Below are 25,223 nucleotides of genomic sequence, written 5' to 3' on the forward strand. Positions count from 1 at the left end.
GTTTAGGAAGGGCTGTGGGATGCAGCAAGTCTTTTCTACTTTGCACTTAAATGCACTCCCCTTTCCTGCACTTGAGCCTACATTTATGCTGAAGCATAGGCAAGAGCTCAGTCCTTTCAGTTTTACAGCTAACCACCAAGGGCATGCTGACACGCTCTGTACCTCGGGGGAGCGTGCTGTAGTCCCCATATTCCTCATTTACATATAAACGTGATCTTACATATAAAGCATGCCTTGTAAGTTATCAAGGGAAAGGTTACGATCTGCTGAAAGTCATTCTCTATCCATGTGTGTGTATCATTAATGCACATGAAGTTAGAGAATTGTATTTTATGGTTGTCACTAAAGCATGCTGTAAACTGGCAATGGCTCACCTGCATGAGGCCACACCAGAGGAATTGCTCAACCTTGCTTGGAGAGACTCAGCAATGCCCTCCAGACATGCCTGGACTTGTGTCCTAGTCCTACAAGCACATGGACTGAGGGAATAAAAGACAGAGTGGACACATACTGGGCCCTTTTCCTTCCCCCACCTATGCTGCAAGCAACCAAGACACTGAGAAGAATACAAGACTCCAACACAGGAGATTGGCCTAGGTTTAAGGAACAAACCTGTATATTAAAGACTGCAATATCCAGTGGGGTGAGAAAAACTCCTTTATCTAGTTGCTGCCCAGTCTAATGGGGTTGAGAGTTTAGACTGCGTACTTATATTTTCTTTTGGTAACCACTCTGACTTGTTATGCTTTGACTTAAAATCTATCTTTATAGTCAATAAATCAGTTTATTCTACCTGAAGCAGTGTGTTTGGTTTGAAGCGAGTCAGAGACTCCCCCTTGGGAGAAAGCCTGGTACATGTCAATTTCTTTGTAAATTGACGAACTCATAAGCTTGCAGCATCCAGCGGGCATAACTGGACACTGCAAGATGGAGGTGCCTAGGATTGTGTCTGGGACCGGAGATATTGGCTAGTGTCATTCGCTTGCAACTAGCTGGGAGCAGCTTACATGCCAGAGGCTTTGCATGAACAGCCCAGGAGTGGGGGTTCTCAAAGCAGAGCAGGGTAAGACTGGCTCCCAGAGTCAAGGATTGGAGTGGCCTAGAAGATCACCGGTCCAGATAACACCAGAGGGGAATATCACACGTGCCATGCAACTTCTTAAGAATTTTCTCTCTCTCTCATACACCCCCACCAACCCACCCATCCTGCAGCCAGCATTTGAAATACTCATGAAAACTTTTCTTAAATAATGATGCAGTAACTATTGTTACCTCTTCTTGTCACCCTTCTGTTACTGTAACATACACGTGTAAGCCATTAGTACTCACCATTTGAAAGAATCTCAAAGTGTGTTGTGGGGCAATTTTTCCAAAAACAAAAAAAATCCCCAAATGGAACAATCTTCAAAATCCCACAGAATAGCTGAATTCAAAGTAATCATGTGGTGTTAATATGAATGCCATGCTTACAGCAGGTGCATTTCCATCAGAATGAACTCTGCAATATTTCTAGTTTTAGCAGTATTAACTATTTTAAGTGTAGGGAATCTCTTTGGAAATGATACTCTCTAAAACTAGAATTAACACTGTGTTCCCACTGTAGCATGTACAAATATACGGTATACTGTTAATCTTTGCTAAAAAACCAATCCTTGTGGGTACTTGAACGTCTTGTGAATGTATAGCCTTCATTTTCTTTAGTACCCGATGCTTAATACAGGTATAGCAAACTGATGTCAGAACACAACTATTTTTTATAGTTAAAAATGACAAAGAATAAAGAGAATTGTCTTTATTTTTAAATATTAGTAACACCGCACAAAACAATTATGTGGTACTTAAGTGACAAACAAAAACTGTTCTCAATCTTAAATTTCAGATAAACCTAATTTAAGTACCCTAACAATCTGCATATGGTTACATTTTCCTAATGCAAGCATCATATGCTAAACCATCCAAATATTGTAGATTACCAAGATTTCTCATATTTTAACAGTCATTCTAGAACAGCAGATTTTACTTCTCTTTAGCATCTTCTTTACATCGTGTGCATTGCTACATTTTGTAAATACCAAGGTGAGTGAATTTCTCCAGGAAATTTGGGTTTCCAACAGTGCCAGGTTTAAGTCAGTTACATCACCAACATAAAAGCAAAAAGAGCAGAGACAAAAGAACAAAATGAAAACATGTCCGATAACTAGTATTCATAGGTTAGAGAGAAAAGGCAACCCACTGGCAAGGAACATGCAGGAAAGTAGTTAAGACAATAGAAAGATTCTACTTAGTGCTCAGTTAAAAGGTTAGGAGAAGCAGTGTGACATGCACATGGAACAATTATGGGAAGCAAGGAAGCAATCTTGCCAGACTCCAAATATTTCTTTTAAAGTGAGGAAAATGTTTCCAAACTTAAAAGTTTAGTCCTGCCATATAACTGATGTAAAATATACTTTCCTCATGTGTGACTGACATTCTAGATATATATTTCTGCAAAGAATTACTTGCTAGAATCATATGGAACCTGAAAACGTGTTCAGGATCTGAAATCACTCTGCAGAAATCAAGGGTAAATTTAAAGTAAATTAACATTTAGATAATTTGTCTGGAGAGACTTTGTAGAAATTGAAAATGATGAAAAATACAAGGAATGATTTCACTCAGTGACTCACCAGGAGTCTACCATGCATAATGAATCAGTATGAATATTTACAGGAGACCAGAATCACACTGGCTTTCTTAAATCACCAGATGTAACTTCAAAATGCAACATAAATGTGACAGCATATTTAAATCATCATAACAGAAATAATTTTTTCTGCCTAGGTTAGAAAAAAGTTAATGTAAAATGCAATTATGAAGTTTACATACTTATTACTAGATTGTTTCTTAAAACTAGTTTCTAAAGGCTTAGTCCTACTCTCACCGAAGTCAATGGGAAAGCTTCTATTGATTTCAATAGGAATAGGATCAAGGTTTAACTCAGATATGTTAACAGGCCTGAGGATACCAGAAGGAGTAGACCTAAAGAGACATTGTTACAACCCCTTATATCCTAGAGGAAAACACAAAACTACAGTAGATCTAGTTGCCGGGAAGGAAGAAGTAAGTGATTCTGCAAGATTTTCCAAGTTTCAAACACAATGCACCTCTAACCAAGATCAGCCTACTTTGAAGTCCCCAGTCTGACTGGCAAAAAAGCCACTCTGTGCTGCTAAAGGGTAATACAGTGCAATTTTAGTGTAGTTTTAAACACGAGTCCTCTTCCTTACTAAGAGTGTATACAATCAAAATAAAATATACACAAAAAAGTGTGCTCAAATGTAACAACAACATATGGTATCATTGTAAAGGTATTGAATATCGGAGGAGTCCATTTTAGTGATTCCCTTTGGTTGGCTTCTTCTTCTTCTGTTCCTCTCTCTGCTTCTGCTTCCTCCTCTTGCTGCCTTCTTTGTGTCCTGAGGAGATATGGCTTGTAAAACACAGTTCATAATATTCAATTGACTTTTCCTTTATAAATGTACACATTCTCTGAATGGTTTAGATATTCTTTCAAGAAGACTTGGTCTAATTTGGTTTGTTTCTTTAGTTACCAGTTTCACTAAGTCTAATACAAAGCTGGAAAAAAAAAGCTTAGGTATCTTTGAAGTTTGGAAAGATGTAAAAACAATCAAAAAACTTCAAAGCCATTCAGGAAGAGCCTCAAAAATAAAGAACGTACAAAATGGACACAAAAATAAATAAACCTAGAGTATATGCAGACAGTGCTATTGCCTATTCACAGCATTTGAACTTACCATAGTACTTGCACTGTCTTCCTCATTCTAAGGATAGAAAATAATCTTGAGTAAGAACGATTTGCTATATGTTAACATTTACTGGAGCCCACTGTGTATGCCGAACATCAGTCTGTGCATGCTTCATCAGCTAAACTAGGTGGATTTATATTGTATGCCTTGTGCAAGAGAACAAGGATTAGATATCAGGACTAAGCTACTTATAAACTCAAGTAACTATCTAGCTCCACTTCAGAGGAGCATATGCAAATGAAGTCTTTGTTTTTGCAGCACCTAATATGCTTTTTCCCTGATTTCTCCATCAGGCCATGTGATCACACTGCAAGAGTGGCCCTAGCCATTGTATCAGCCAGGGTGGAAAATCTTTTTGCCCCACTTCCACCAGCCAAGAAAAAGAGGGCAGCCAGAGTGGAGCAAAAAGGCGAAGCAGTACAGCACCGCCTAGAAGTTAGTGCCTGGGATGACTGTCCTGCTTGCCTACCCCTAGAACTGTCACGGTCACACTATCCCATGCATTTAAGGGAGATGTGAAAACCAGAAGTAAGAGCTAAGTAAGTAAGTATTAACCATTGTGCTTTACAATCTCTCTTGTGGGCTCTATCCTTAAGTCCTCTTAAAAGTAGAATGCCTCTTTAAATCAATGGGAGTTTCGCCCACCTCTCAACTGCAGTACTTAAGGGAAAGTTTCCAACTTTAAGTCAGCAGAACGATACGGTATTCTTTTGGGCCAAATTCACTTCAGGAACCAGCAGACAGCTTTTGAATTTGCTGGAGTTGAACCCATTTATGCCAATGGTGAATTTGTTCCTTGGCTATTATTTCAGCTCCTACACTGTGTACAGCAGCATTATTTCATAATATATGCTTAGTAACCATAGGATTTAAGAAACTGTGCTCCTTATTTAATATTCTGCCATGTGCTATTAGCCTGGGCAAGTTAAAGAGGAAACCAGTTTTGCTATGTAAAGGATGAGAAAAAACAGCAGTGTTCTGAGTGGAACTTGTGGAGACACTGACTAAGCTTTCCCTATTCAAACGCACCATACCACCTTGATGTCCACAGATGTTGCCACCAGACACAGGTTATTGAACATGTGCTTACTACTAAGAATGAAGCACCATCAACAACACTTTGCTTCATGTATTAAAGTAGTTCACTCTGAAAATCAAGCCCCTTCACCAACTGCACTTGACCTACAATTGTAAAAACTCCTTGAGTTGCCTTATAGCTGAATGCAACAGACCAGAGGGATCTTATCTCAGAAGGGCACTAGCAGCCCTCTTAGAATAGAGGAGAGAAGACAGTGCAGAATAAGGTGGTCAGGCGAAGAATCTCCTATAAAAAAGAATCAGTTAGCAATGGGCTGAATTCACAAGATTTCCCCTTTTAGTGAGAAAAGCAAAATCAATAGCATAATTAGCCACTCCAAACTAGTCAGTTTAATGACTATGTTAGCAATGATATTCTGAAAGAACCATTACAACCTAATGATTTACATCCTTATTCTCATTTTCCCTTCACAAAAGAAGGTCAGTAATTCTGAAGGGGCTTTTACATACAGGCGACACTGATTCTACATGGCTTTTAGAAAAAAATCCTCATTCAAAAACATAGGAAGGAACCCTATATCTCTTAACCAGGATGCAGACAATCCAATATAAGTTAACTTGTTGTATATGGATACAATATGCTTCATTACGTAAATAATTGACCAAAACTAGCACTAAATGTTAGAATAGATGGGTACTAAGGAATTGAGACTGACAGCAAGATCTCTGACTAGTCTCTGGAATGATCTCTCACGGGAAACAGTGACATTTAAAACTAAACCGCCAAAACACTACAATAAGGACCATTCCTGGAAAGACAGGACTAATGGGTCTTCTCCATTTCTAAGCTTCTGTGATGAAGTCCTTCTCCCCCCGTCAAAGTGGGCCAGAGTCTCTGCTGGGATAAATCCACGTCGCTCCACGGATAGTGGTGCTATGGTCATTTGCACCGCAGAGAATCTTCCCCAAACAGGCAGAGTAACTCCTAATGAGACAAGGTGCTCAGCCCTTTAACTCTTATACAAAAAGAGTCCCACTGACCTTCTCAACTGAAGTGTATCTAGTAATCTTCAATGGGATGCAAGATTACCCCCAAAGTCAATGGAAAATGAAGTTATTTGAATGACCAAGCAGCAGAATTTAACAGCAGGCAGGCAGATTACAAATCGTGGTGAAATGACGACACTGCTGCTTCATTAGTTAATATTTGATTAATTTGAAAAATATTTGTCTCTGGAGAGTCAGAGACAGTCAGTAGCCAACAAGATGAGAAGTCACACAATCAAGATTTGGTGAAATTGGCTCAGGGTTTTTACAGTCTCTCTTCAGTCAAATAGTTTGTTTTGTGGGGGAACAAGGGGGAAGAGAGGAGAGATAAAATTCTCACATCCCGAAGTGACCATGGTACTTTTCTAAAGGTTAGGTATTGCAACACAGAGATTACACATGGATAGAGAGGCTGTAAAGGTGGTTTGTCAGAGCTTCCCAAAGCCTATTTAAAGACAGATGGCAGCCACTAACTTGGTGCTTTCTTGCTTTTGTCAACTGACAAACAGAGCCAGGTGAAGCAGTCCAGCCAATGTAACCATCAAACTGTGACCCATTTCTAGAACCTGAAACCTTGGTTACATGCCACTATCTCCTCACCTGTCCTTTCTACTTCATGCCCCACCTGTACCCACTTCTCCACAAAGCTTCCACCTAATGGAAGACTTCAAAAGACTGTGAAAGCAGTTTTATCCTTAAAACCTACTGAAGTAAAACTGAAGCTTTCTGACTTCAAACACCGCCCCCCCCCCCCCGCATTCCCATCAGGGATCAATAAATCTGGCAGCCTCTTCACTGCGTCCAAGGCTGCCTCTTACTTTAGTCTTTCCAATGCTCTGGGTCCTCCATTTAAGTGGGCTTCAGAGCACACAATGTTTCTGAATCTCTAGAAGGCATGAGATAGATGTATTTAGTCTAGGGCTTCAAAGCACATCACACCCTTGAGAAGCAACAAGGAGTGATGTATGGACAGAGTGTTTACCTAAATATACTAGTGCCCTGCAGAGAGCACTACTACCCAGCTCCCCTACGGTCCTCTTCATCCTGATAGAATCAAGTGGGGGGGGGGGTGAAGGAGGAAAAGAGGCAAAAGTAGGAGGTGCTGAATCCTTTGCTCTGCTAAGACAGCAGAACTGTGGGATGGTGAGAGCAGCCCCATTCCCTCTCCCCTCAGCCCACAGAGAGGAGAGTATGCCAAGTAGATTGGCAGCCAGCAACAAGGAACAATACACTCAGCAGGCTGGTTTCACTGCCTGTAACTAGTACAAAGTGCATCCCCTAGAGCAGCTTCTTTACCTCTTCCTGCCCCCCAACCCATTGTGGTCAGCAGAAAAGAACACATCCTGATCTTTTTACTTTGGCTTTACCACAGAGAATCTCGGGGAGGCAGGGTATGGATGTGAATCACGCTTTCCTCAGCTCCAGGTTGGCAGCATTGCTCCCTGGCTGCTGCTACAGCCTGCTTGAAGTATGGTAGCAGCTGCTCTCCTGTGTGGGCAGAGGGTGGGAAGGTTAGCCAATGGATTCAGTCACTGGCTCACTGCCTCTAGTCCCAGAGAGAGAGAGACATTTAAGTACTGCTCAGACTCTCATGAGGGTGGAATCCCTCTGCACAAAATCTCCCCATGAAGTGAAACAGCAGTGGCTCAGTTCTGCACATAGGGCTTCCTAGGCTGACATATGACTGTGTGAGGGGCAGAGGCGATTGGCCTATAAAAAGAAAATATTTTCTATTATGCTTTAAAATATATTTGATTAAGTCCAAACTCATCAAATGCTAACAAGGTGTGATTTGAAGGTTATCATTACTTTATTTTGTTCACACCTTCCTATGAGCCATTAAAGCCCTCACCTCTAATAAGTTATACCACAAACAATAATTTAGGCATGATTTGATTCAGAGAGACATTGCAACACCAGGAGGGTGTTTAACCCCCTACATAACACAGGCCATAGAATTTCACCCACTAATTCTTGCACCAAGCCAATAACTTTGTTGAGCTATAGTGTATTATTTAGGAAGACAATCTTTATTCAAAGACTTCAACTGATAGTGAATATACTTTATCCCTCGGTAAGTTGTTTCAATTGTTCACTACCCTCACTGCTCAAATGCTGCACCTTATTTGTAAGCTGAGTTTACCTAGCTTCATCCTTTGAAGTAATTTAGCATCACTTAAGTTAAACAGGCTTTTAAGCAAAAAAGCTTTAACCACCTATTTAGGCCTTCCCTTTACATTCTTAACCAAGCTACGGGTTACCTATTTTTCATAGTCAGCCTAGCAGAATTGCCATGAAAATGTAATGACCTGAACAAAAAGTCTACTTGCCTGCCTTTTGCAAAGATGATACTGCTAATGAAGAAACTCAGATTTTTTTTTTTTTAAAAACTCACCCTGGGCAAGCAGAAGCTTGCAATGCTATGCAGCTTAGGAAGCCCTACCCCCACAAGGGACTCAACATAGCGCTCCATGGGGGACAATTGTGCAGGGGATGCCACCCTCATGAAAACAAGAGAGCAGTGCCTGAAAACAGCTCCCTTTGAGCCCAGGCCAGGAGGCAGCAAGCCAGTGACTAAATCCACTGGCCAATTTTCCCACTCTCTGCCCACAGAGGAGTGCAGCTGCTACCACATCACATGCAGTCTAGCAGCGGCTAGGGAGTATTCATTCAGCTCTACCCCTGCCTTCCAAAGATTCCTGGGGTTAGGTCTCTATTCCCACCTTCTTCCCCTCCCCCACCCTCCAAAAAACCCCTCCAGCAACTCTGCTCATGCAGCTTGCCAAACATTTTTCCATCCATTGTACAGCTGAATCGAAATACCTTGGTAAATTAGAGAGTAATAAGTTGGGGGTAACATTATTTGGTGATTTTACTACTTAGTAACATAATTCATGATATTTGCAAAGAAAGAGACTGCATTGTGGATACAGTAAATTCTAGGAGCTTGACTTCTCACGTGAGGAATCCATGCCAGAATTAGATCAAGATTAGTTAAGCTAGGTTTTTTAAATGGTTTCCTTTTCAATAATGCCAGCAGATGAAAATGGGTGTTAAGTAATGAATGGATTAGGGTTTAAGATATAGGTTAATACAGGATACTTTATCACTCAAAAGGGAAAACACAAACCTTGCAGTATTAATTTATAAGTTAAGAACTTTTAATTTATATGTATTATTTACACACTATTTTTAACAATAAAACATTTAAACCACTTCACTAGGCAACTCAGCTTTTTAAAGTTCAAACTCTGATATACCTGGAGAGTATTTGGACTTCAAACAGTTCTATAACCAGAATAAGCTCATTTGATATTTGTGAGGTAAATGTGGTTTCAACATGGATTTCTGTATTCTAAAAGGCAGCTAAGCCATCTATCCACTAAAAATCATTAGTAATGTGAGAGTTAACACATTTCTATAAGAAGGCAACAAGAAGCTGATAAAAATGTGAGTGCAGATTTGTTCCATCCCAACACCTTTCACACAAACAGAACATAATTTGGGTTACAAATTGTCCCACTGAATGGGAAACTCGCACTTAATTTCTCCCAACCACACTTATCACGGATTTTTTTTTTTTTTTTAATTTGCAACAATCTTGCACAATGGCCACAAATCTAATCTCACTTTTGAAGCTTGTTTGAAGTTATTTGGCTTCAACAAAAATAGTTAACTAAATTATTTTACCTTAGTCTTATCTCAGGCGTTGTGCTGCAGCAGTGGTTCTTAAACTGTGGTCTGTGTCCCACTGGTGGCAACATTGTGCTAGCTTCTCCTCCTCATTTCAAAGCTGATTGATGTCAATGGTAAGACTTTCATTGACTTCAATGGGCTTTGGATCAAGCTCTAAAAGATGCCAATAGTACATTAGATAGTTTCTTAACATTTTTCCATGAGAGCAATTGATGTAGCTGCCACAGTGATGTCTGGGATCCCAGCCAGAGTGGAGATCATCTGCATAACCAAGGATGTGAGGGGCAGCAGGTGCACACAGAGTCCACTTCCTATCATAAAGGCTCATTATGCAGAGGTTTATAACCTAGCGGTAAGAAATGCATTCTTGGCTTAAACTTCAATTACAAAAAGTCTTAATGGAGAAGGGTGGGAGGTTTTTTGTGTTTTTGGAACTTTGAATCCTATCATGTAAACCTACAAACAGCTTATTGGGCAATCATGGTCTGCCAGGGGAACAAGCAGTAGCTGTAAAATACTTACAGAATGACAGTGAAGTCCTGACCCCACTGAAGTCACTGGCAAAAAACTTACTTTAATCAGTCAGGATTCCCCCCCACCCCAAGTCCTTCCATCTGTTGAATGAATATGAAAAAAGTGGCAAGGGATTATATGAGAGATGAGAAGATTCTGTACAGCAGACAGTGACCTATAGTTACATTAGTCATGTTTAGGTCTGTGTGCACATATACTTGGGACTAACTTTAATTACAGCCTAATGGACATAGGGGTGTAAGGAGATTTGCAACTAAAAACTTTATGTAAATGGTGTTAAGGTTGCAACAAGGAAATTCAAATGTTTTGTCAGAAACTTGGATACTGCTTAGAAAATGTTCAAATCCCATTCCAGTTAGAGGAAATGGAATCTGAATTCCCTCAAAGGTCAGATCTAGGGTTTGGGAAGTCACAGCCACAGGGACAGCCACACAATTCAAATCCAGATTCATTTCAGATCTTCAGCTCCAGGGTTTGGTTCAGACTCATCCCTAGAAGAGTTTTTGCTACATCATATATACACGTTAAAAGCCCGATTCTGCAGTCCTTATGCAGGCAAAACTCCCAGGGACTACAGGATGCCAGGATCAGGAAAAGGAGGTTTCTCAAACATTCACTCATTTCTGCCGATTTCCCAATCTAAAGTAATTCTGTGTTTGACATCTCTTGGGCTGCATGCAAGACAATGTCACAAGCAGAGGATCATAGGTGGAGACACAGCAGGAGCGGAGGCACTTAAGATAGGTTTTTTGGTCCATCAGTGTTGATGAGCAGGGAAATCGGATCCATAAATAGAAATATTTCCGCCAATGTCTTGGGTATTTTTAGGGAGTCATCACCTCTTCTACTAGGCCCTATTCAAGTTCATTTGCTCCTTAAGGCAAAACTCTTGTTGAAAGCTATGGCAGTGGGCCTGCTTCAACATGGCCAAAATGAAGGGTCTTTTTCAGCAACTAAAATCTGCTGACCTTGGGTAGGCAAATCTCCAGCTAATTTTAATAGGGGTTTTGTCTTATATTGTGCCGAGGACGGCAGGGCCAGGTTCTATGCATGGCCAAGGACTTGCTATTCAGACAAACTGAAGTAGTCAAATGGATTTTGGTGTCCTAGCTACCAAACTTATTGTAGCCGTAAATATTACAGGAGGCAAGAATACAGGGGGATCTAATCAGATCTAGAATCTGATGGTGACAGGATCACATGGTCAAAATTATGGCAAAAAGTATCCCTGGCAATTGTTGGGCTTCCTTATTTACGTTTGGAGGCTGCTCAGTTCTCAGCACTAGATATCAAGATGCACAATCCATGCAAAGCACCTTTGGTATATCCATGCTACAACTGGGAGCCAGCCTCCCAGCCTGGGTAGACAGACCTGTGCTAGCTTCATTCATGAAAGCATACTAAAAATAGCAGTGTGGATGTTGCAGTGCTGATGGAGACTTAGGCTAGCCACTCAAGCTTAGACCCAGGGAGCTGGAGAGCCCGAGCCACAATGGTCACACTGCTACTTTTAGCATGCTAGTACAAGTCTACCTGGGCCAGGAGACTTGCTCCCAGCTGCACTGTAGACTTAGGCCTCAAGGAACTCCTACTTCCAGAAACAATACTCAGTTGCTGAAGTCTGGACTTATTCTCATATGGGGAAGGAAAACCAAGCAGTTTATTTAAATAAATATGAAAGCACACTGTGATTAGTTAAGGACTTCCTGGTCTTTAAAGGCAAAAGGCATGGATATTTTTTGATAGCATTACTTTTTGCTATTTCTACAGGGTCATACTCACCCCTTTTGGAGGATGTGCCCTATACAGTCAGGACATTTGTGAATTTAGACTGAATTGCGGGGCACAGCTAGTACAGAATGAAAGTCCACAAGCTGGCATTCGTTACCCGCTGGGGAGCTAGCATTAAGTCAGTATACAGCAATGCTTTCTTTCTTGGGTTTTTGATTCTCTCTTTTGACTAACTGAGTCATTTTCTATACATTTCTCATTAACCTTTATGTGCACACCTGATGTATAAAAAGGGGTCTCCAAGCTGCTTGTAACCCGAGCTCTATCTTGTTCTTCCACCTCATCGTTATGATAGGCATGTTTGGGGAAAGTGGCAGGCTTGTGGGACTTCGGGAGGCGGATATTGGTAGACTGGAAAGGTAGGGCCTGTTGTCCTCTACGGCTGCACTCCTCAGCAAGAGCTTCCTCATCTGCCACACCTGAAAAGCAGACAAGTCAAGAGAAATGAGCTGGAAGCACATCAAGGCTTTAGCTTAACCTGAAACAACTGGAAATCAGGCTGGAAGTCAGGAACACTAAGTTACACCCTGGTATTGACAGACTCAGTCTGTTGCCTTGAGCAAGCCATTTAAACTCTTCATGCCTCAGTTTCTCCATGGTAAAGACAGGGATAACATTACTCTCTACCACCGGCCCATGTTACTGTCCTCTGAGCTACTGCACAAAGTCTGGGAATGTCCCCTTCCCCCCTCCACACACAGAATCTTACTACAGTGGACCCACCCTGTCAGATTCTGGTGGACAATCAAAATACTTGAGCCCGAGCAGCAGAGCACACAAGCTGAGCCCCACTGTACTGATCAAGGGCTTTTTCCTGGTTTCCCCTGCTGCAGCTGAAAAAGCCATCCCACTACAGCTCTGATTGAGGCCTCCACAGAAGGGGTAAGCACTGCAGCAGAGAGAAGCAAAGTCTACTGCCAAGAGGGAGAGAGTCTAGTTAGGCTGACTCCAGGGATGAGAAGAGGGTGAATTTGGCTCTCAGGAAGGAAGGAAGGAGAGCTGAGACTCTGAAACCGAAGAAAGAAGTGGGAGGAAACATCAGCAGGAGGGAGGAAATAGAAGAGAAAGGGGGAGAGAAAGAGCACGCATGCGCACACTTGAGAAGAGAAGAAACATGATGGAAATAAAATGAAGAGTTCAGGAAAATACATAAGAAAAAGTCATACCACTATGGGAGTTCAAGTGAATTTGCCTTGCTGCACTAGTTGTGGCAACATCAATACAATAAAGCAGAGAAGTCAGCCCCTTCTGCTGGAGCTACCATATCAAAACAACATTAGCAGTAAAAACACTGATAGGAACACAGTACTGAGGGAGGAAAAAACCCTCAAACAGGAACAGAAGGAAAAAGGCACAGAGAAGCTAAAACCTATAATGGGAAAGAAAGCTGATGACCCGAACAACAGTTAGGAAAAATACTGAAGGAAAAGAGGGAGGTAAATAGGAGACAAAGGAGCTTTTTTTGTTTAACTTTTATTAAAAAGTTACTACTTTTTACCTGATCACTTAATATTTGATTAAATGTGGCGTTTTATATGCATCAAAACTGGCATGTCACATTCTGTAAGTTTTTTCCACACTATTTCATGCATCAGCTGCATAGGGATGGGTGTGTTGCATTAGTTAATGTCTGGAAAATACTTTGAAGATAGAAAAGCACTATGTATGCATTAAGCAATAACAGTAATCCAGGGTCAGTTGTTATCCAGTTACCTAAGCAACTCTTGTGTGCTTTAAAACAGTGCTGGGATACTTACAGGTGGAAGGATTATACGATTATGGTTTTCTTTTTAAACTCATCGTTGCATATGGAGTATTACATTTAGGGATCAGGAAGAGGAGATGGGGTATAATTTTTTACTTCTTGCATAGGACAATTCAGCTCTCAGCCACATGGAGCAACTAAAATCCTACGTAAGTGGCAGATATGTTCATCATACTTGTATTTAAGTGACTTGCTTGCCAGCAGTTTTGAACATATACCAAGTTATAGTCAGGAGTATTATAGAGGTGGCAGAACTAATCTGTCTATGCTGTACGATGTTTTGGTTAGGCCTTGGCCTCCTTCGTAGATTTAATAGTCAAACCTCCCCCTATTTGAAAGACAAGCAAGAGGGAGACACAAAAGAGAAGCTGTGTAAAAAAAATAGCCAGGTATTTCCACATGGAGGTGCAACCTGGCTGTGCCTGTTATATTGACTTTAAGAGAACGCAATTGGCAAGCTGTTCCCTAACGTTTTACTGTGCTGTCAAGAGAAGATCCCTGGCAGTATGGCTTCACCCAACAAATTCAATGGCCTCGATCCCATGTGGAGCAGAGTACCTTCAGCTGCCTCTGCTATGGAAAGCAGCTGAGAGTGCTCTTCACTATGCAGGATCAAAGCCGATGAACAAACATTAATTCAAATCTTTAGCTTCCTGCTGGAGAAACTAGAATCCTTGTGAAGGGTTTCACGTCCACGCTATCATGTGAGATGCTGTCTATGCGGCACTTGGCACAGGCACTTTACACATGTATCAGTCTCATTACACCAGGTCTGTTAAGAGGAATCCTTTTAAAAAATGGTAAGAATAGAAAATCAAACTTAGTGGAAAAGTCCAATGTACCAATTAAGCTATCATGGCAGATCAAGGGAGTTGATTTCCTAACAAATTACTCTGCAAGCTTGGTAAGAGATTCCTCCCCTCCTACAGGAACACAGCTCTCCCTTTGATGTACATCAAAATTCTCCGGTGCACATTTATAGTTTATATCTGAAAGCAGATGCACATATTAGAAATGTGCATTAGCCATTAGTTGTAGGAGTTTTATGTTTGTACCCCTTTCAGGAAAGGCTGCTTCTTACCAGCTGAAATGAAAATGGACACTATTGTAAATACTGGGGTAAGTATTACATTACCTACCTATATGCTACACAAACATGGACAAACTGAATTCATTGAACTATTCCAGCTAGGTCTCAGTCACACCCAGAATTCCAGAGTTTTGACTTTTATTGAGCCAATATGAAGGAAGAGTTTGAAAGACCCAGAATTCAGAGTACTGTAATCTCACTACCCGAGCAGCACACTCCTCAGCATGATTTTGTGCGCAGCCTCTTACACCCTAACCCCCTATCCAGCAGTTACCCTCCCTTCTTTCTGCATGTGGGTGTGTCATACAGATACTGCAGCTCACTCCAGGAACTAGCAACAGCACTAAAAAGCGTTTAACAAAGCAGCAGAAAAGTCCAACAAGTCCTCTTGGCTCCAGGCTTATAAAATGACATTTCACACAAACAAAAAAGTTTTAAAGTAGACTAAAGTATTCTGAAAGATGCCAAATGCCCTCAACTCCCACTGAATTCACTTACATTCTCGGCAAGAGATAGGCTACAACTCTCTGGCTTCTATTGAATTCCACGGCAGATCCTCTTCCTATTAGACCTCAGTTGTACCAAGTGCTGAAGGATGGTCTTTAGTTAAAACGGTAGCCTTGCATCCCGGAAATCTGGGTTTAATCAATGTCTGTGCCAGACTGTGACACCTTGGGCAAGTCACATACTTTGTGCCACCATTCCCCATCTGTAAAATTCTCTTTATCCTTATAATTTAGAATAAGGAATTTGGGAAGGACCATCTTCAAAGAGAACACTGCCTAGCCCTTGAAGGTCTTTGGTTAGTTCTTTTAGGTGCTATACTGTGATACAAACCATTAGGAGATTTCTCTGGTACTTATTCGAGCTAGGGAAAACTATATAGCCATGTCAAGGGCATGTGAGTATGCTACTGCAAACTGCCACAGGCCCACTGAAGCCAGCTGATTTCTCAGCCATGCCAGTTGCTGTGTACCAAAAGTTGCACACAGAAAGCTTCCTAATACCTGATCTGCCAAAATCAAGTCAGCAACACACAGGTTTCAACCTGTCTGGGGCTTATCGGAGTGATGCAGCTGCAGCTGAAGCACAAAAAGGCTTAGCGTTGCTGTGGAAAAACAATATGAGATACTTAGGCATTGTCAGCAAAGAGCAAAGCCGGTAAGGGATGTTTCCAAACTAGTTCAAGCCTCTCTCTTGCCTAGAAGGGGATGGCAATCCACACTAAAACAGAGTACAGCTCAGATATGGAATGCAGCAAAACAGCACCTGTTCTGGAAATAAAAACTTATAAATAAGCCCTGCTTACTATCCTGGATTTAAGGTTTCCTCAAGGAATTTTGATTAGTGTCTCATACATTCCCTCCAACAAAGGAGCTACACCCCTTTAGAAACTAATCTTAAACCTAGTTTAGTGAGTGCTTTATTGCAAGAAATTGCATTTTCTTACATACTGCCTAGTGTAACGATGCTGAAGGACACAATGTTAAGTAACTGCACACCACAGACATCACATAAATACTGACTTAAAACTGCTAAAGAACAAATACTACTGATGTGAAATATTTACTCTAATTAAAAAAGTAAAATATACAGTTAGCAGTCTCATTAAGCTACAAACACCACCACTCCCCTTCCCTCCCCTCCCCACCCAACCACACAAACTAAGGATCTCCACAAACTTCTGTGTTCCCTATTTCCAATACAAAAGGATTTAGCTTATCTTCCTCTGAACCTCTGGACTATACATTTCACTCCACTATACATTCCACTATACATTGAGAAAAAACACATTTTTCCGTTCCTAGATTTATGACATCTGGAAGCATTTGATGCTCCTCACAATTAGCTATACGCAATACTACTAAGTGTACAGTGCACCAAATATTGTATTGATGACTGTGTCTGTACTCCAGTTGATTACTTAAGTTTTGTATTTGTTTTCCATAGTATACCAAAACAGATTAAAGCTTACTTTGCATGTGCATGCTGTATTCTTTTCTACCTACTTCATTTTTTGCAGTTGTGGATCTTTATTTTATCTGTAAAAATTCAGACAAGTGGTGAATACAATACAATAAAAGTACTGTATAAAAACAGCCATTGCAGAACATTTAAAAAATCAATATATTTGTGTGTGTATATATATATATATATATATATATATACACACACACACACACACACACACAAGAGTGTTTTCACAAACATTCAGAAGTTATTTGTCAGCTGCAATGTTTGTACTGAATAAATGAGAGCCACAGTATCTGTGTTGTTGTGGGAAAGGGTAATCTGAAAACTGATTATATCTTAGATCCTCAGTCTACTAAATACTATCAGAAGATTAAACATGCATGTTTATTTTGTGAAAACCGATTTTGGGGGGAGGGTATGTTTATCAGTAAACGTGAAATATTTAGACCCTTGGAATCAATTACTCATTATTTGCTACCCCCTAGTCAAAATACTTTCACAGTTTAAGGCTATACAGGCTGGGATTTATATTTAGAAGCACCAAACTTCTACAACTAGAACAAGGCTCCTGGTGCTTCACATATCTGAAAAATCAGAGCCACGATAGAATGTATTTAAAACTAATCTAATTAGGGCCAAATTCTGCCTTCTGTTGCAGGCAGGTGAATATACTCATTTGGCAGAATATGGTCTTCTAATTTGTTAGATCAAGGTGCTGTGTTCTAGAAGGGAAAAAGCCTTAAGTTCATTTAAGCTATCATTAACCAGCAGAGGGCAATATTGCATATCAAAGGGAAAACTCACATCTGTCAAAGTAAAAGATAGCTGTAAAGCCTTTCATTTAATAAAAACGGTGTTTGCATCCAGTAGGTACTACACATTTAAAACAGACTCTTTCACTAAATGAACACTTTCAGTGGGGATGCCACCCAGGCACAAGCCTTCGTTTGCTCCTGGAAAAACCCCTCTTCCCTTGTAATTTTCTTGAAGTGAAAGAAAAAGTACTTGGTAACCAGCAGTTCTATATGGTAGGTAATATTGTACGCAGGTGGGGCACAGTGCATTAGTAATTCCGTACCTTCACGTAGTTCATTTAAAAAATCATATTCATAAGAGTAAGGTTTTTGGAGAGCAAGAATATAAGTTTTCCTGAGTACTTCACTAAAAAGTGAGTGATTATTGCATTTTAGTCTCTTCTGCATTAAGAGGTTTGCAAACAGTTATTTTAACAGACCTTCATTTAGAAGCCAAGGTAGAATAATTTTGGTTAAGGCACAGGACTGGGAGGCATGAAACCTGGGCTTGGCTCTGCCACAGGTTTTCCCCGTGTCATTCTGGACAAGTCACTTACTCTGTGCCTCAGTTTCCCATTGTAAAAGGGGGATAGTGATACTTGCTTACCTCATGTGCATATTGTGAAATTAAGTTTATCTTCACAACGCATGTTAAGGTCCTTAGACAGAAGGGGATATGGAAGTGGCAATTATTTTATTTAAATTTTCTTTGCCCTGTGGATTGCAGTTTAGAACTAGCCCTCATTTAGTAGCCATATTCAAACAGAGAATGACTATATATTACAACCACAGGTAAGTTATACAGAATTATATAGTCTCATTTCCTAGTTGCAAGCTCTCCACAGCTCCAATGAACATTTGAATGTTCACACAACATCCATTATAAGCCTTTTAAAGGGAGGTTAAATTCTCCTCTACATAGCTACATTTTAAGAAGGCAAGATTAGTATGGGCACTGGCTAAGCATGACTGGCCTTGAAAGCACAACTTTACTGGTACAAAGTGATGTAAATATGCAACACCTACATTGGCGGGGAAGCCTAGAAGACATTGCACCATTTATTTCCTTCTCAGTAGGAAATAATGACACCGTAAAATTATCTAAGTTGAAAGAGGAGTTTGTTCCAGTAGGGAAGGGTTAGAGAATGCTTGTTATTTTCTTACATTACCAGTAGTGTAATATCCTGTCTTGAGCAACAATAGTACAAACTGGCCTATGCACAGCCCAATGGAAGAAAAATTTATTTTTTTTGAGTATGTGAAAGTACATACCCTTATTGGGAGTACTGTTAAGAATAGGGTCACATTATGACACATGGAGACATAATGCACTAATTCACAACTAAAGTTATGCTGAGGCTCAGAAATTACGAAGTGTCATAAAAGCGTCTTAAAATTAAAAGATTAATTTTTCCCCTCGACCTTACCTAGGTTCTTCTAGTGGTGCCCAGAATATTTAAGCACCTTTGTTTAACATATATTAATGTTCCTCAAGAGCTGCTGATACAACATGACACATTAAAAAGAAAACCGTGTAGAAACAATTCTGCTTCTATTTGTTTGTAGAGATGGGGTCAAAACTGGAACTATTTATTCAAGCATTGCCCCCTGGAGACTTCACTTGTACCAGTGGGGATGAATGACCAATAAGACTTTGTAAAAGACTACCAGCTTTGCTCATCTAGTTGTGTCCTTGATTTTTAACAGTACAGAGGCACAGCTGCAGTGTAGACATACCCCACTCATTAGTGCCTCTGTTCCTGATGAGGAGATCAAGAGTCCATGACTTCACAGCAACTGCTGTGAACATTAGGGCTACAAATGAAAGAGCAGATAAACTCCTAAAGGAATAAAGCTCATTTTGCCAAAAAAAATAAAAAATAAATCTGAACTATAAAGCTTTCCAAAGTGCTGTCCGCGGCTCTTTATATTCAGTTAACAGTGGGATTTTTTGCAGCAATTAACATCTTCATTAAATAGTTTAAAGACATCCCTTGGTTAATAGGAGATTCTGCCATTCTGTTGACACTTAAGTGAACTGATCAAAAATAATTAGGAGTACACAAGATGTAATGTGGTGGATCTACAACCCTTGAGCCCTGATTGACTCAAGGTCACTAAGCACAAGATGCCACCCAATGAGAGCAGTTCTAGGAATCAATAAGCTCAATGAAACACTATGGGGCTTAGTGTTGCCCTAGAAATGTTAGTTTTCATTCACCTCTTCCTAAGGATAAAAATTGTACTTTCTGGATATTGCCATGAATGAGGAGGCACACAATGGACTCAAGTGCAGCTTCTTCTCTTAGATGGGGAGCACACACAGTTGCTCTGAGACAGGACAGAGCTTTAGCAGTATAATACCCTTGGATGCACTAAGATTTATTTGTTCAAACATCTTCCGACCCAATCTGAAATCAGCACACGTAAAAAAAAGTTAAGTTATTTCAGATAAATCTGATTACAACAGCCCCTTAGAGCAGACAACTTATTCAATGAAAAAGTTACCAAAGTAGTCCTAGATTACCGTATACAGAAAAACCCAAGTGGATAAATTGGTTCTCCTGTTCCCCGCTTGAAAGCCACTTTAAAACATATATATTTAGCAGATGAAGGCACAAGTAGAAAGCAGACCATGTGAAGATTAGAGATATCCTGAAACTCGGAGACACAAAACAGTATCAAGGCCAACTTTTAAAATTTCTGATTTTGGGTGCTGAATTTAGACCAAATTCTCAGAGTTGGTGCACACCCACAGGTTCCATCAACTTCAACTGGAGTTACAAGATCCTCAGTTCTGGAAAAAAGAGCAGACCCCAGCTTTTTCTAAAATTTGGAACTCAAAGTGAACCCATCCCCCCACCCCCAAAAAAGAATTCAGAGGCCACTTTAAGTTTTGAGCATAATACTTCAAATAGAGAAATGGAAAAGTCTGTGCTCAGGGTATGCTACTGCAGACTATATTGCACAAGTTCTTTTGATTAATAATTGCTATGTTTGTTTTTTAAATTCCAGGAAATGCTAATACTGCAGCAAAGTTCAAGATGAAGAGTTATAAAATTCACTTAAGTACGTGCTCTGCAGATTTTTGCTATGCTCAACAGAAGCTAAGTTTTCATTAAATCTTTTTAGAAAAATGTAGCTCTGTGTTAGGCGGGCAATGAACGTGTCTTAAAAAAGATGCTTGAAATTTGATAGATTCATATGAAATAAACAGACATTTTAAAATCTACTGCTAAAAATGCAGTTATAGCTTCTTAGCCAAAAGGGCCTGAAATCACTCAGAAGCTATCCATGGAATGTTAGAGCAGCTGCTAAGTCTGCACCATTTCTCATGGCAGCATTTCCACAAACTGTAAAGGGTATAGCTTCAACATAGCAGTTTATCTGATAAACTACAAATGAAAGTGTGAACTTTGACTGGTCTCAGATAAACTGGTCACTTTGACCACTGTGCACAACTATGGATTTTCCTTTGGGCATAAGTAACTCCACCTTAGTGCATATATTCACTATCATTGTATTCAAGAACAGAGAACCCAAAAATAATGGTTTGCTTGCAAGAACAATGTAATAAGCCTTCCTGTCTCCATGGAGATGCTGTTCACCCTCTTTGCTCAGTGGAAAACCCTTCACACACAAAACTCTGCAAGTGCACAATTTAATCCATTTCGAGGCATTTCTCTGATGCTCAATGGTTATTAGTCTGGGTAGAGATATCAGAAGGCCTTACTGTTTCTTGACCGACGTTGTATCCAGAAGCTTGCCGTGCCCTGTCTCTCTCCATCCCTTCTACCAACAGAAGTTGGCCCAACAAAAGGTATTACTTCACCCACCCTGTCTCTCTCCAATCCCTTTTGGAATTACCGCCCTGCTTTTAACCCACACAACACAGCCATAGGAACCTATTCCTATCAGGGCCACTTTCTTCATCCACAGAAAGGGACTTCATGAAGTCCAAGCTGGATTTAGAGTGGTTAAAGCTGCTCTCTCAAGGTTACCGCCTTCTGAGGTTCTGACATGGGGACCCCAGGCACGGAATCACACCACATTAAATCCTCACCTATGCAGTAGGAATGCTGCTCAGAAACACTCCCACCTCCACCAATCTTGCGGCATGTGCAACAGATGGTGTAAATTGGGGATTTCCCATTAGAGGCATAATAATGGAACCTTAGTAGCATGGGAATTCCAACAGCAATGGACCCACACTATAGATTGGAGCAGGACTTTGACAACCACTTACGAGCCAAAGGGGGTGGGGGAAGTGACTAGAGGAATGTTACTTGTAACGGACAGGGCATGGAGAGATCGGCAGTTGTGTGAATAAAACAGTAAGTCAAGACGAGAACAGTAGGCAATCTGGGACAACGAAAAGGAGTGGAGAGTGATGAAGCAAGCACTACTGTTCTATTTCTGTCATGGAAAGGCCATTGCTTCAGCATGGTTCAATTGCTGGGAAAGGGCAGGGCTCATGGTTTCTTGCTTAACAGAATCAAAGCAATCCTCTTCCCTTCCGGCTCTGAGAGCTGGCAATGGGCTCAGTCCTTTTATCTCTGATTTCATCCCCAGCTACTCCCATGCCAGCTCACGCTGTTCCTACAGTCCTGACTTTCTGTAATGGGATGAGGGGAATGGGAATTCCCATTCTTTCCCCTTTGCTGCCCCTCTCCCCTAACTGAGCAACGTACTCCAGTTAACTTTGCAGTAAACTCACCCCTTTCTTCACCTTATTCAGCACCACAGAATAATCCCATAGATAATCCCAAAGATAATCCCACAGATTCAAAACCACTGAGATAGTGTGTTCACCTTAATACAGGCAGCATTTTCCAGACAGCCAAACAAATGCTCCTTAAAGACTAGAATGTGCACTGTAGTTTAAACCTAACATGTGTTAACATGCACGCCACTTTCAGAATGAGAAACTATTTAGAAAAGAGCAGATACAGAAGAACACATTAAAATAAAGTTCCTATTGCTTTATATTATGAAAGTTAATCAGTATGCTGGATATGAGCTGTACAAAAAACATCGGTACTAATTTAGCATGGTACAGTACTATAAGTATGGTAAAAGTTAAGGTTCTGTTCCTGTAATGTTCTCAGTAAGCAGGTGTTAGCAGGATAAGATAAAGGTTGCCTATTTGGTTTGCCTCCAGCGTGTGTTAGGCTACTGCTCATGGGTTTTCCATCTGACAGCATTTGATAACATTGAAATAGTGCAGCCTACAGCATAGAAATGCCAGCAGATGAGTGGCAAATGATTCTGAATTTACCCTTCCACTGCCAAAGTTTACTCTCAGAGGCAAAAGCTGTGAAGCTTTTCTGCTGAAGCTTTCACAAAGGAAGAGTCTTTGGGCCTGACACCCTCAAGCAGCTCTTAAGTTTACTGTAAGCACAAAAAGCAACGAAAACTTGCATTATGAAATGTAGTGACATGATTTTGCTAGGTCTTGGAGAACCACATGCAACTGTCACTCCTGTAGGAGCAGTCATAATAGGCCCCAAAGAAGCTATTTTAGCTGTCCTTGTAAAGAAGGAAGGTCTCTGAGATGGCACATTGAGAGGGAGACAATATAAATCCTCATGTCTCCAGTAAGCAAGTACAGAGACCATTCTATTGACAGGCCACTGTGCGAGTTTAAGGGCTTGTCTACACTGATCCAGAGGGTATTGGGCAGTGATCAATCCAGTTGTGGGGGAAGGGGATGTTGATTTATCACATCTAGTATAGACGCGATACATCAACTGCTGAGCACTCTCCCGTCCACTCCGGTACTCCACTAGAACAAGGAGCGCAAGGTTGATAGTGCAGAGGATGAAAATATCAGTGTATCTCAAAGAAAGTCTGGAATACACACCTATACACACTTAAAACTTCCTTCACTAAACAAGGCCACTCCACTGGAGAAGCAGATTGCATCATGGAACGAGCCACCCAAGTATCCTGAGAGCCCCTGCATCGATACAGAAAAAATACACCATTGAACACACACCCCTAATTGTCACCTACTACCCTCTACCAAAACCTATACAGGATATCAAACAATGACCACCCAGTCATGAGGGGGAACCATATCCTGAAAGACACCTCTCCTAAACCTGCAAACAACCCCCCAACTGCACCAAGATCATCAGAAACAAACTCCCCACAGACCAGGACACCACTCAAAGCAGCACCAGACCCTGTCAGACATATCTCCATTGCTATGATTAATACCCTCCACAACATGGATTTTCAAGATCCATGAGTCCTACACATCCTTAACACAATGTGTGGTGTACCTCATCCACTGGATCATAGAATATCAGGGTTGGAAGGGACCCCAGGTGGTCATCTAGTCCAACCCCCTGCTCGAAGCAGGACCAATTCCCAGTTAAATCATCCCAGCCAGGGCTTTGTCAAGCCTGACCTTAAAAACCTCTAAGGAAGGAGATTCTACCACCTCCCTAGGTAACGCATTCCAGTGTTTCACCACCCTCTTAGTGAAAAAGTTTTTCCTAATATCCAATCTAAACCTCCCCCACTGCAACTTGAGACCATTACTCCTCGTTCTGTCATCTGCTACCATTGAGAACAGTCTAGAGCCATCCTCTTTGGAACCCCCTTTCAGGTAGTTGAAAGCAGCTATCAAATCCCCCCTCATTCTTCTCTTCTGCAGGCTAAACAATCCCAGCTCCCTCAGCCTCCCCTCATAACTCATGTGTTCCAGTCCCCTAATCATTTTTGTTGCCCTTCGCTGGACTCTCTCCAATTTATCCACATCCTTCTTGTAGTGTGGGGCCCAAAACTGGACACAGTACTCCAGATGAGGCCTCACCAATGTCGAATAGAGGGGAACGATCACGTCCCTCGATCTGCTCGCTATGCCCCTACTTATACATCCCAAAATACCCTTGGCCTTCTTGGCAACAAGGGCACACTGCTGACTCATATCCAGCTTCTCGTCCACTGTCACCCCTAGGTCCTTTTCCGCAGAACTGCTGCCTAGCCATTCGGTCCCTAGTCTGTAGCTGTGCATTGGGTTCTTCCGTCCTAAGTGCAGGACCCTGCACTTATCCTTATTGAACCTCATCAGATTTCTTTTGGCCCAATCCTCCAATTTGTCTAGGTCCTTCTGTATCCTATCCCTCCCCTCCAGCGTATCTACCACTCCTCCCAGTTTAGTATCATCTGCAAATTTGCTGAGAGTGCAAACCATCCTCCAGATCATTTATGAAGATATTGAACAAAACCGGCCCCAGGACCGACCCTTGGGGCACTCCACTTGATACCGGCTGCCAACTAGACATGGAGCCATTGATCACTACCCGTTGAGCCCGACAATCTAGCCAGCTTTCTACCCACCTTATAGTGCATTCATCCAGCCCATACTTCCTTAACTTGCTGACAAGAATACTGTGGGAGACGGTGTCAAAAGCTTTGCTAAAGTCAAGAAACAATACATCCACTGCTTTCCCTTCATCCACAGAACCAGTAATCTCATCATAAAAGGTGATTAGATTAGTCAGGCATGACCTACCCTTGGTGAATCCATGCTGGCTGTTCCTGATCACTTTCCTCTCATGCAAGTGCTTCAGGATTGATTCTTTGAGGACCTGCTCCATGATTTTTCCAGGGACTGAGGTGAGGCTGACTGGCCTGTAGTTCCCAGGATCCTCCTTCTTCCCTTTTTTAAAGATTGG

At 41.2% G+C, this 25,223-nt stretch overlaps 1 protein-coding gene across 1 annotated transcript in view; it reads right to left on the minus strand.

Moving 5' to 3' along the window:
* Positions 1-1,802: 1,802 nt before the first annotated feature.
* Positions 1,803-25,223, minus strand: part of DNAJB6 (DnaJ heat shock protein family (Hsp40) member B6) — a 98,475-nt gene continuing 75,054 nt past the window's right edge. Inside the window, exons 9-10 of the mRNA XM_084621868.1 lie at positions 12,131-12,331; positions 1,803-3,455 (exon numbers count right to left, since the gene is read on the minus strand). Coding sequence (XP_084477994.1) covers positions 3,373-3,455; positions 12,131-12,331 — 284 coding nt within the window. The 3' untranslated portion in view covers positions 1,803-3,372. The remainder of the gene's footprint in view (positions 3,456-12,130; positions 12,332-25,223) is intronic.

This window comes from Lepidochelys olivacea (assembly GCF_965140295.1).
Source record: "Lepidochelys olivacea isolate rLepOli2 genome assembly, chromosome: 2".
In the NCBI taxonomy this organism is placed as follows: Eukaryota; Metazoa; Chordata; order Testudines; family Cheloniidae; genus Lepidochelys; species Lepidochelys olivacea.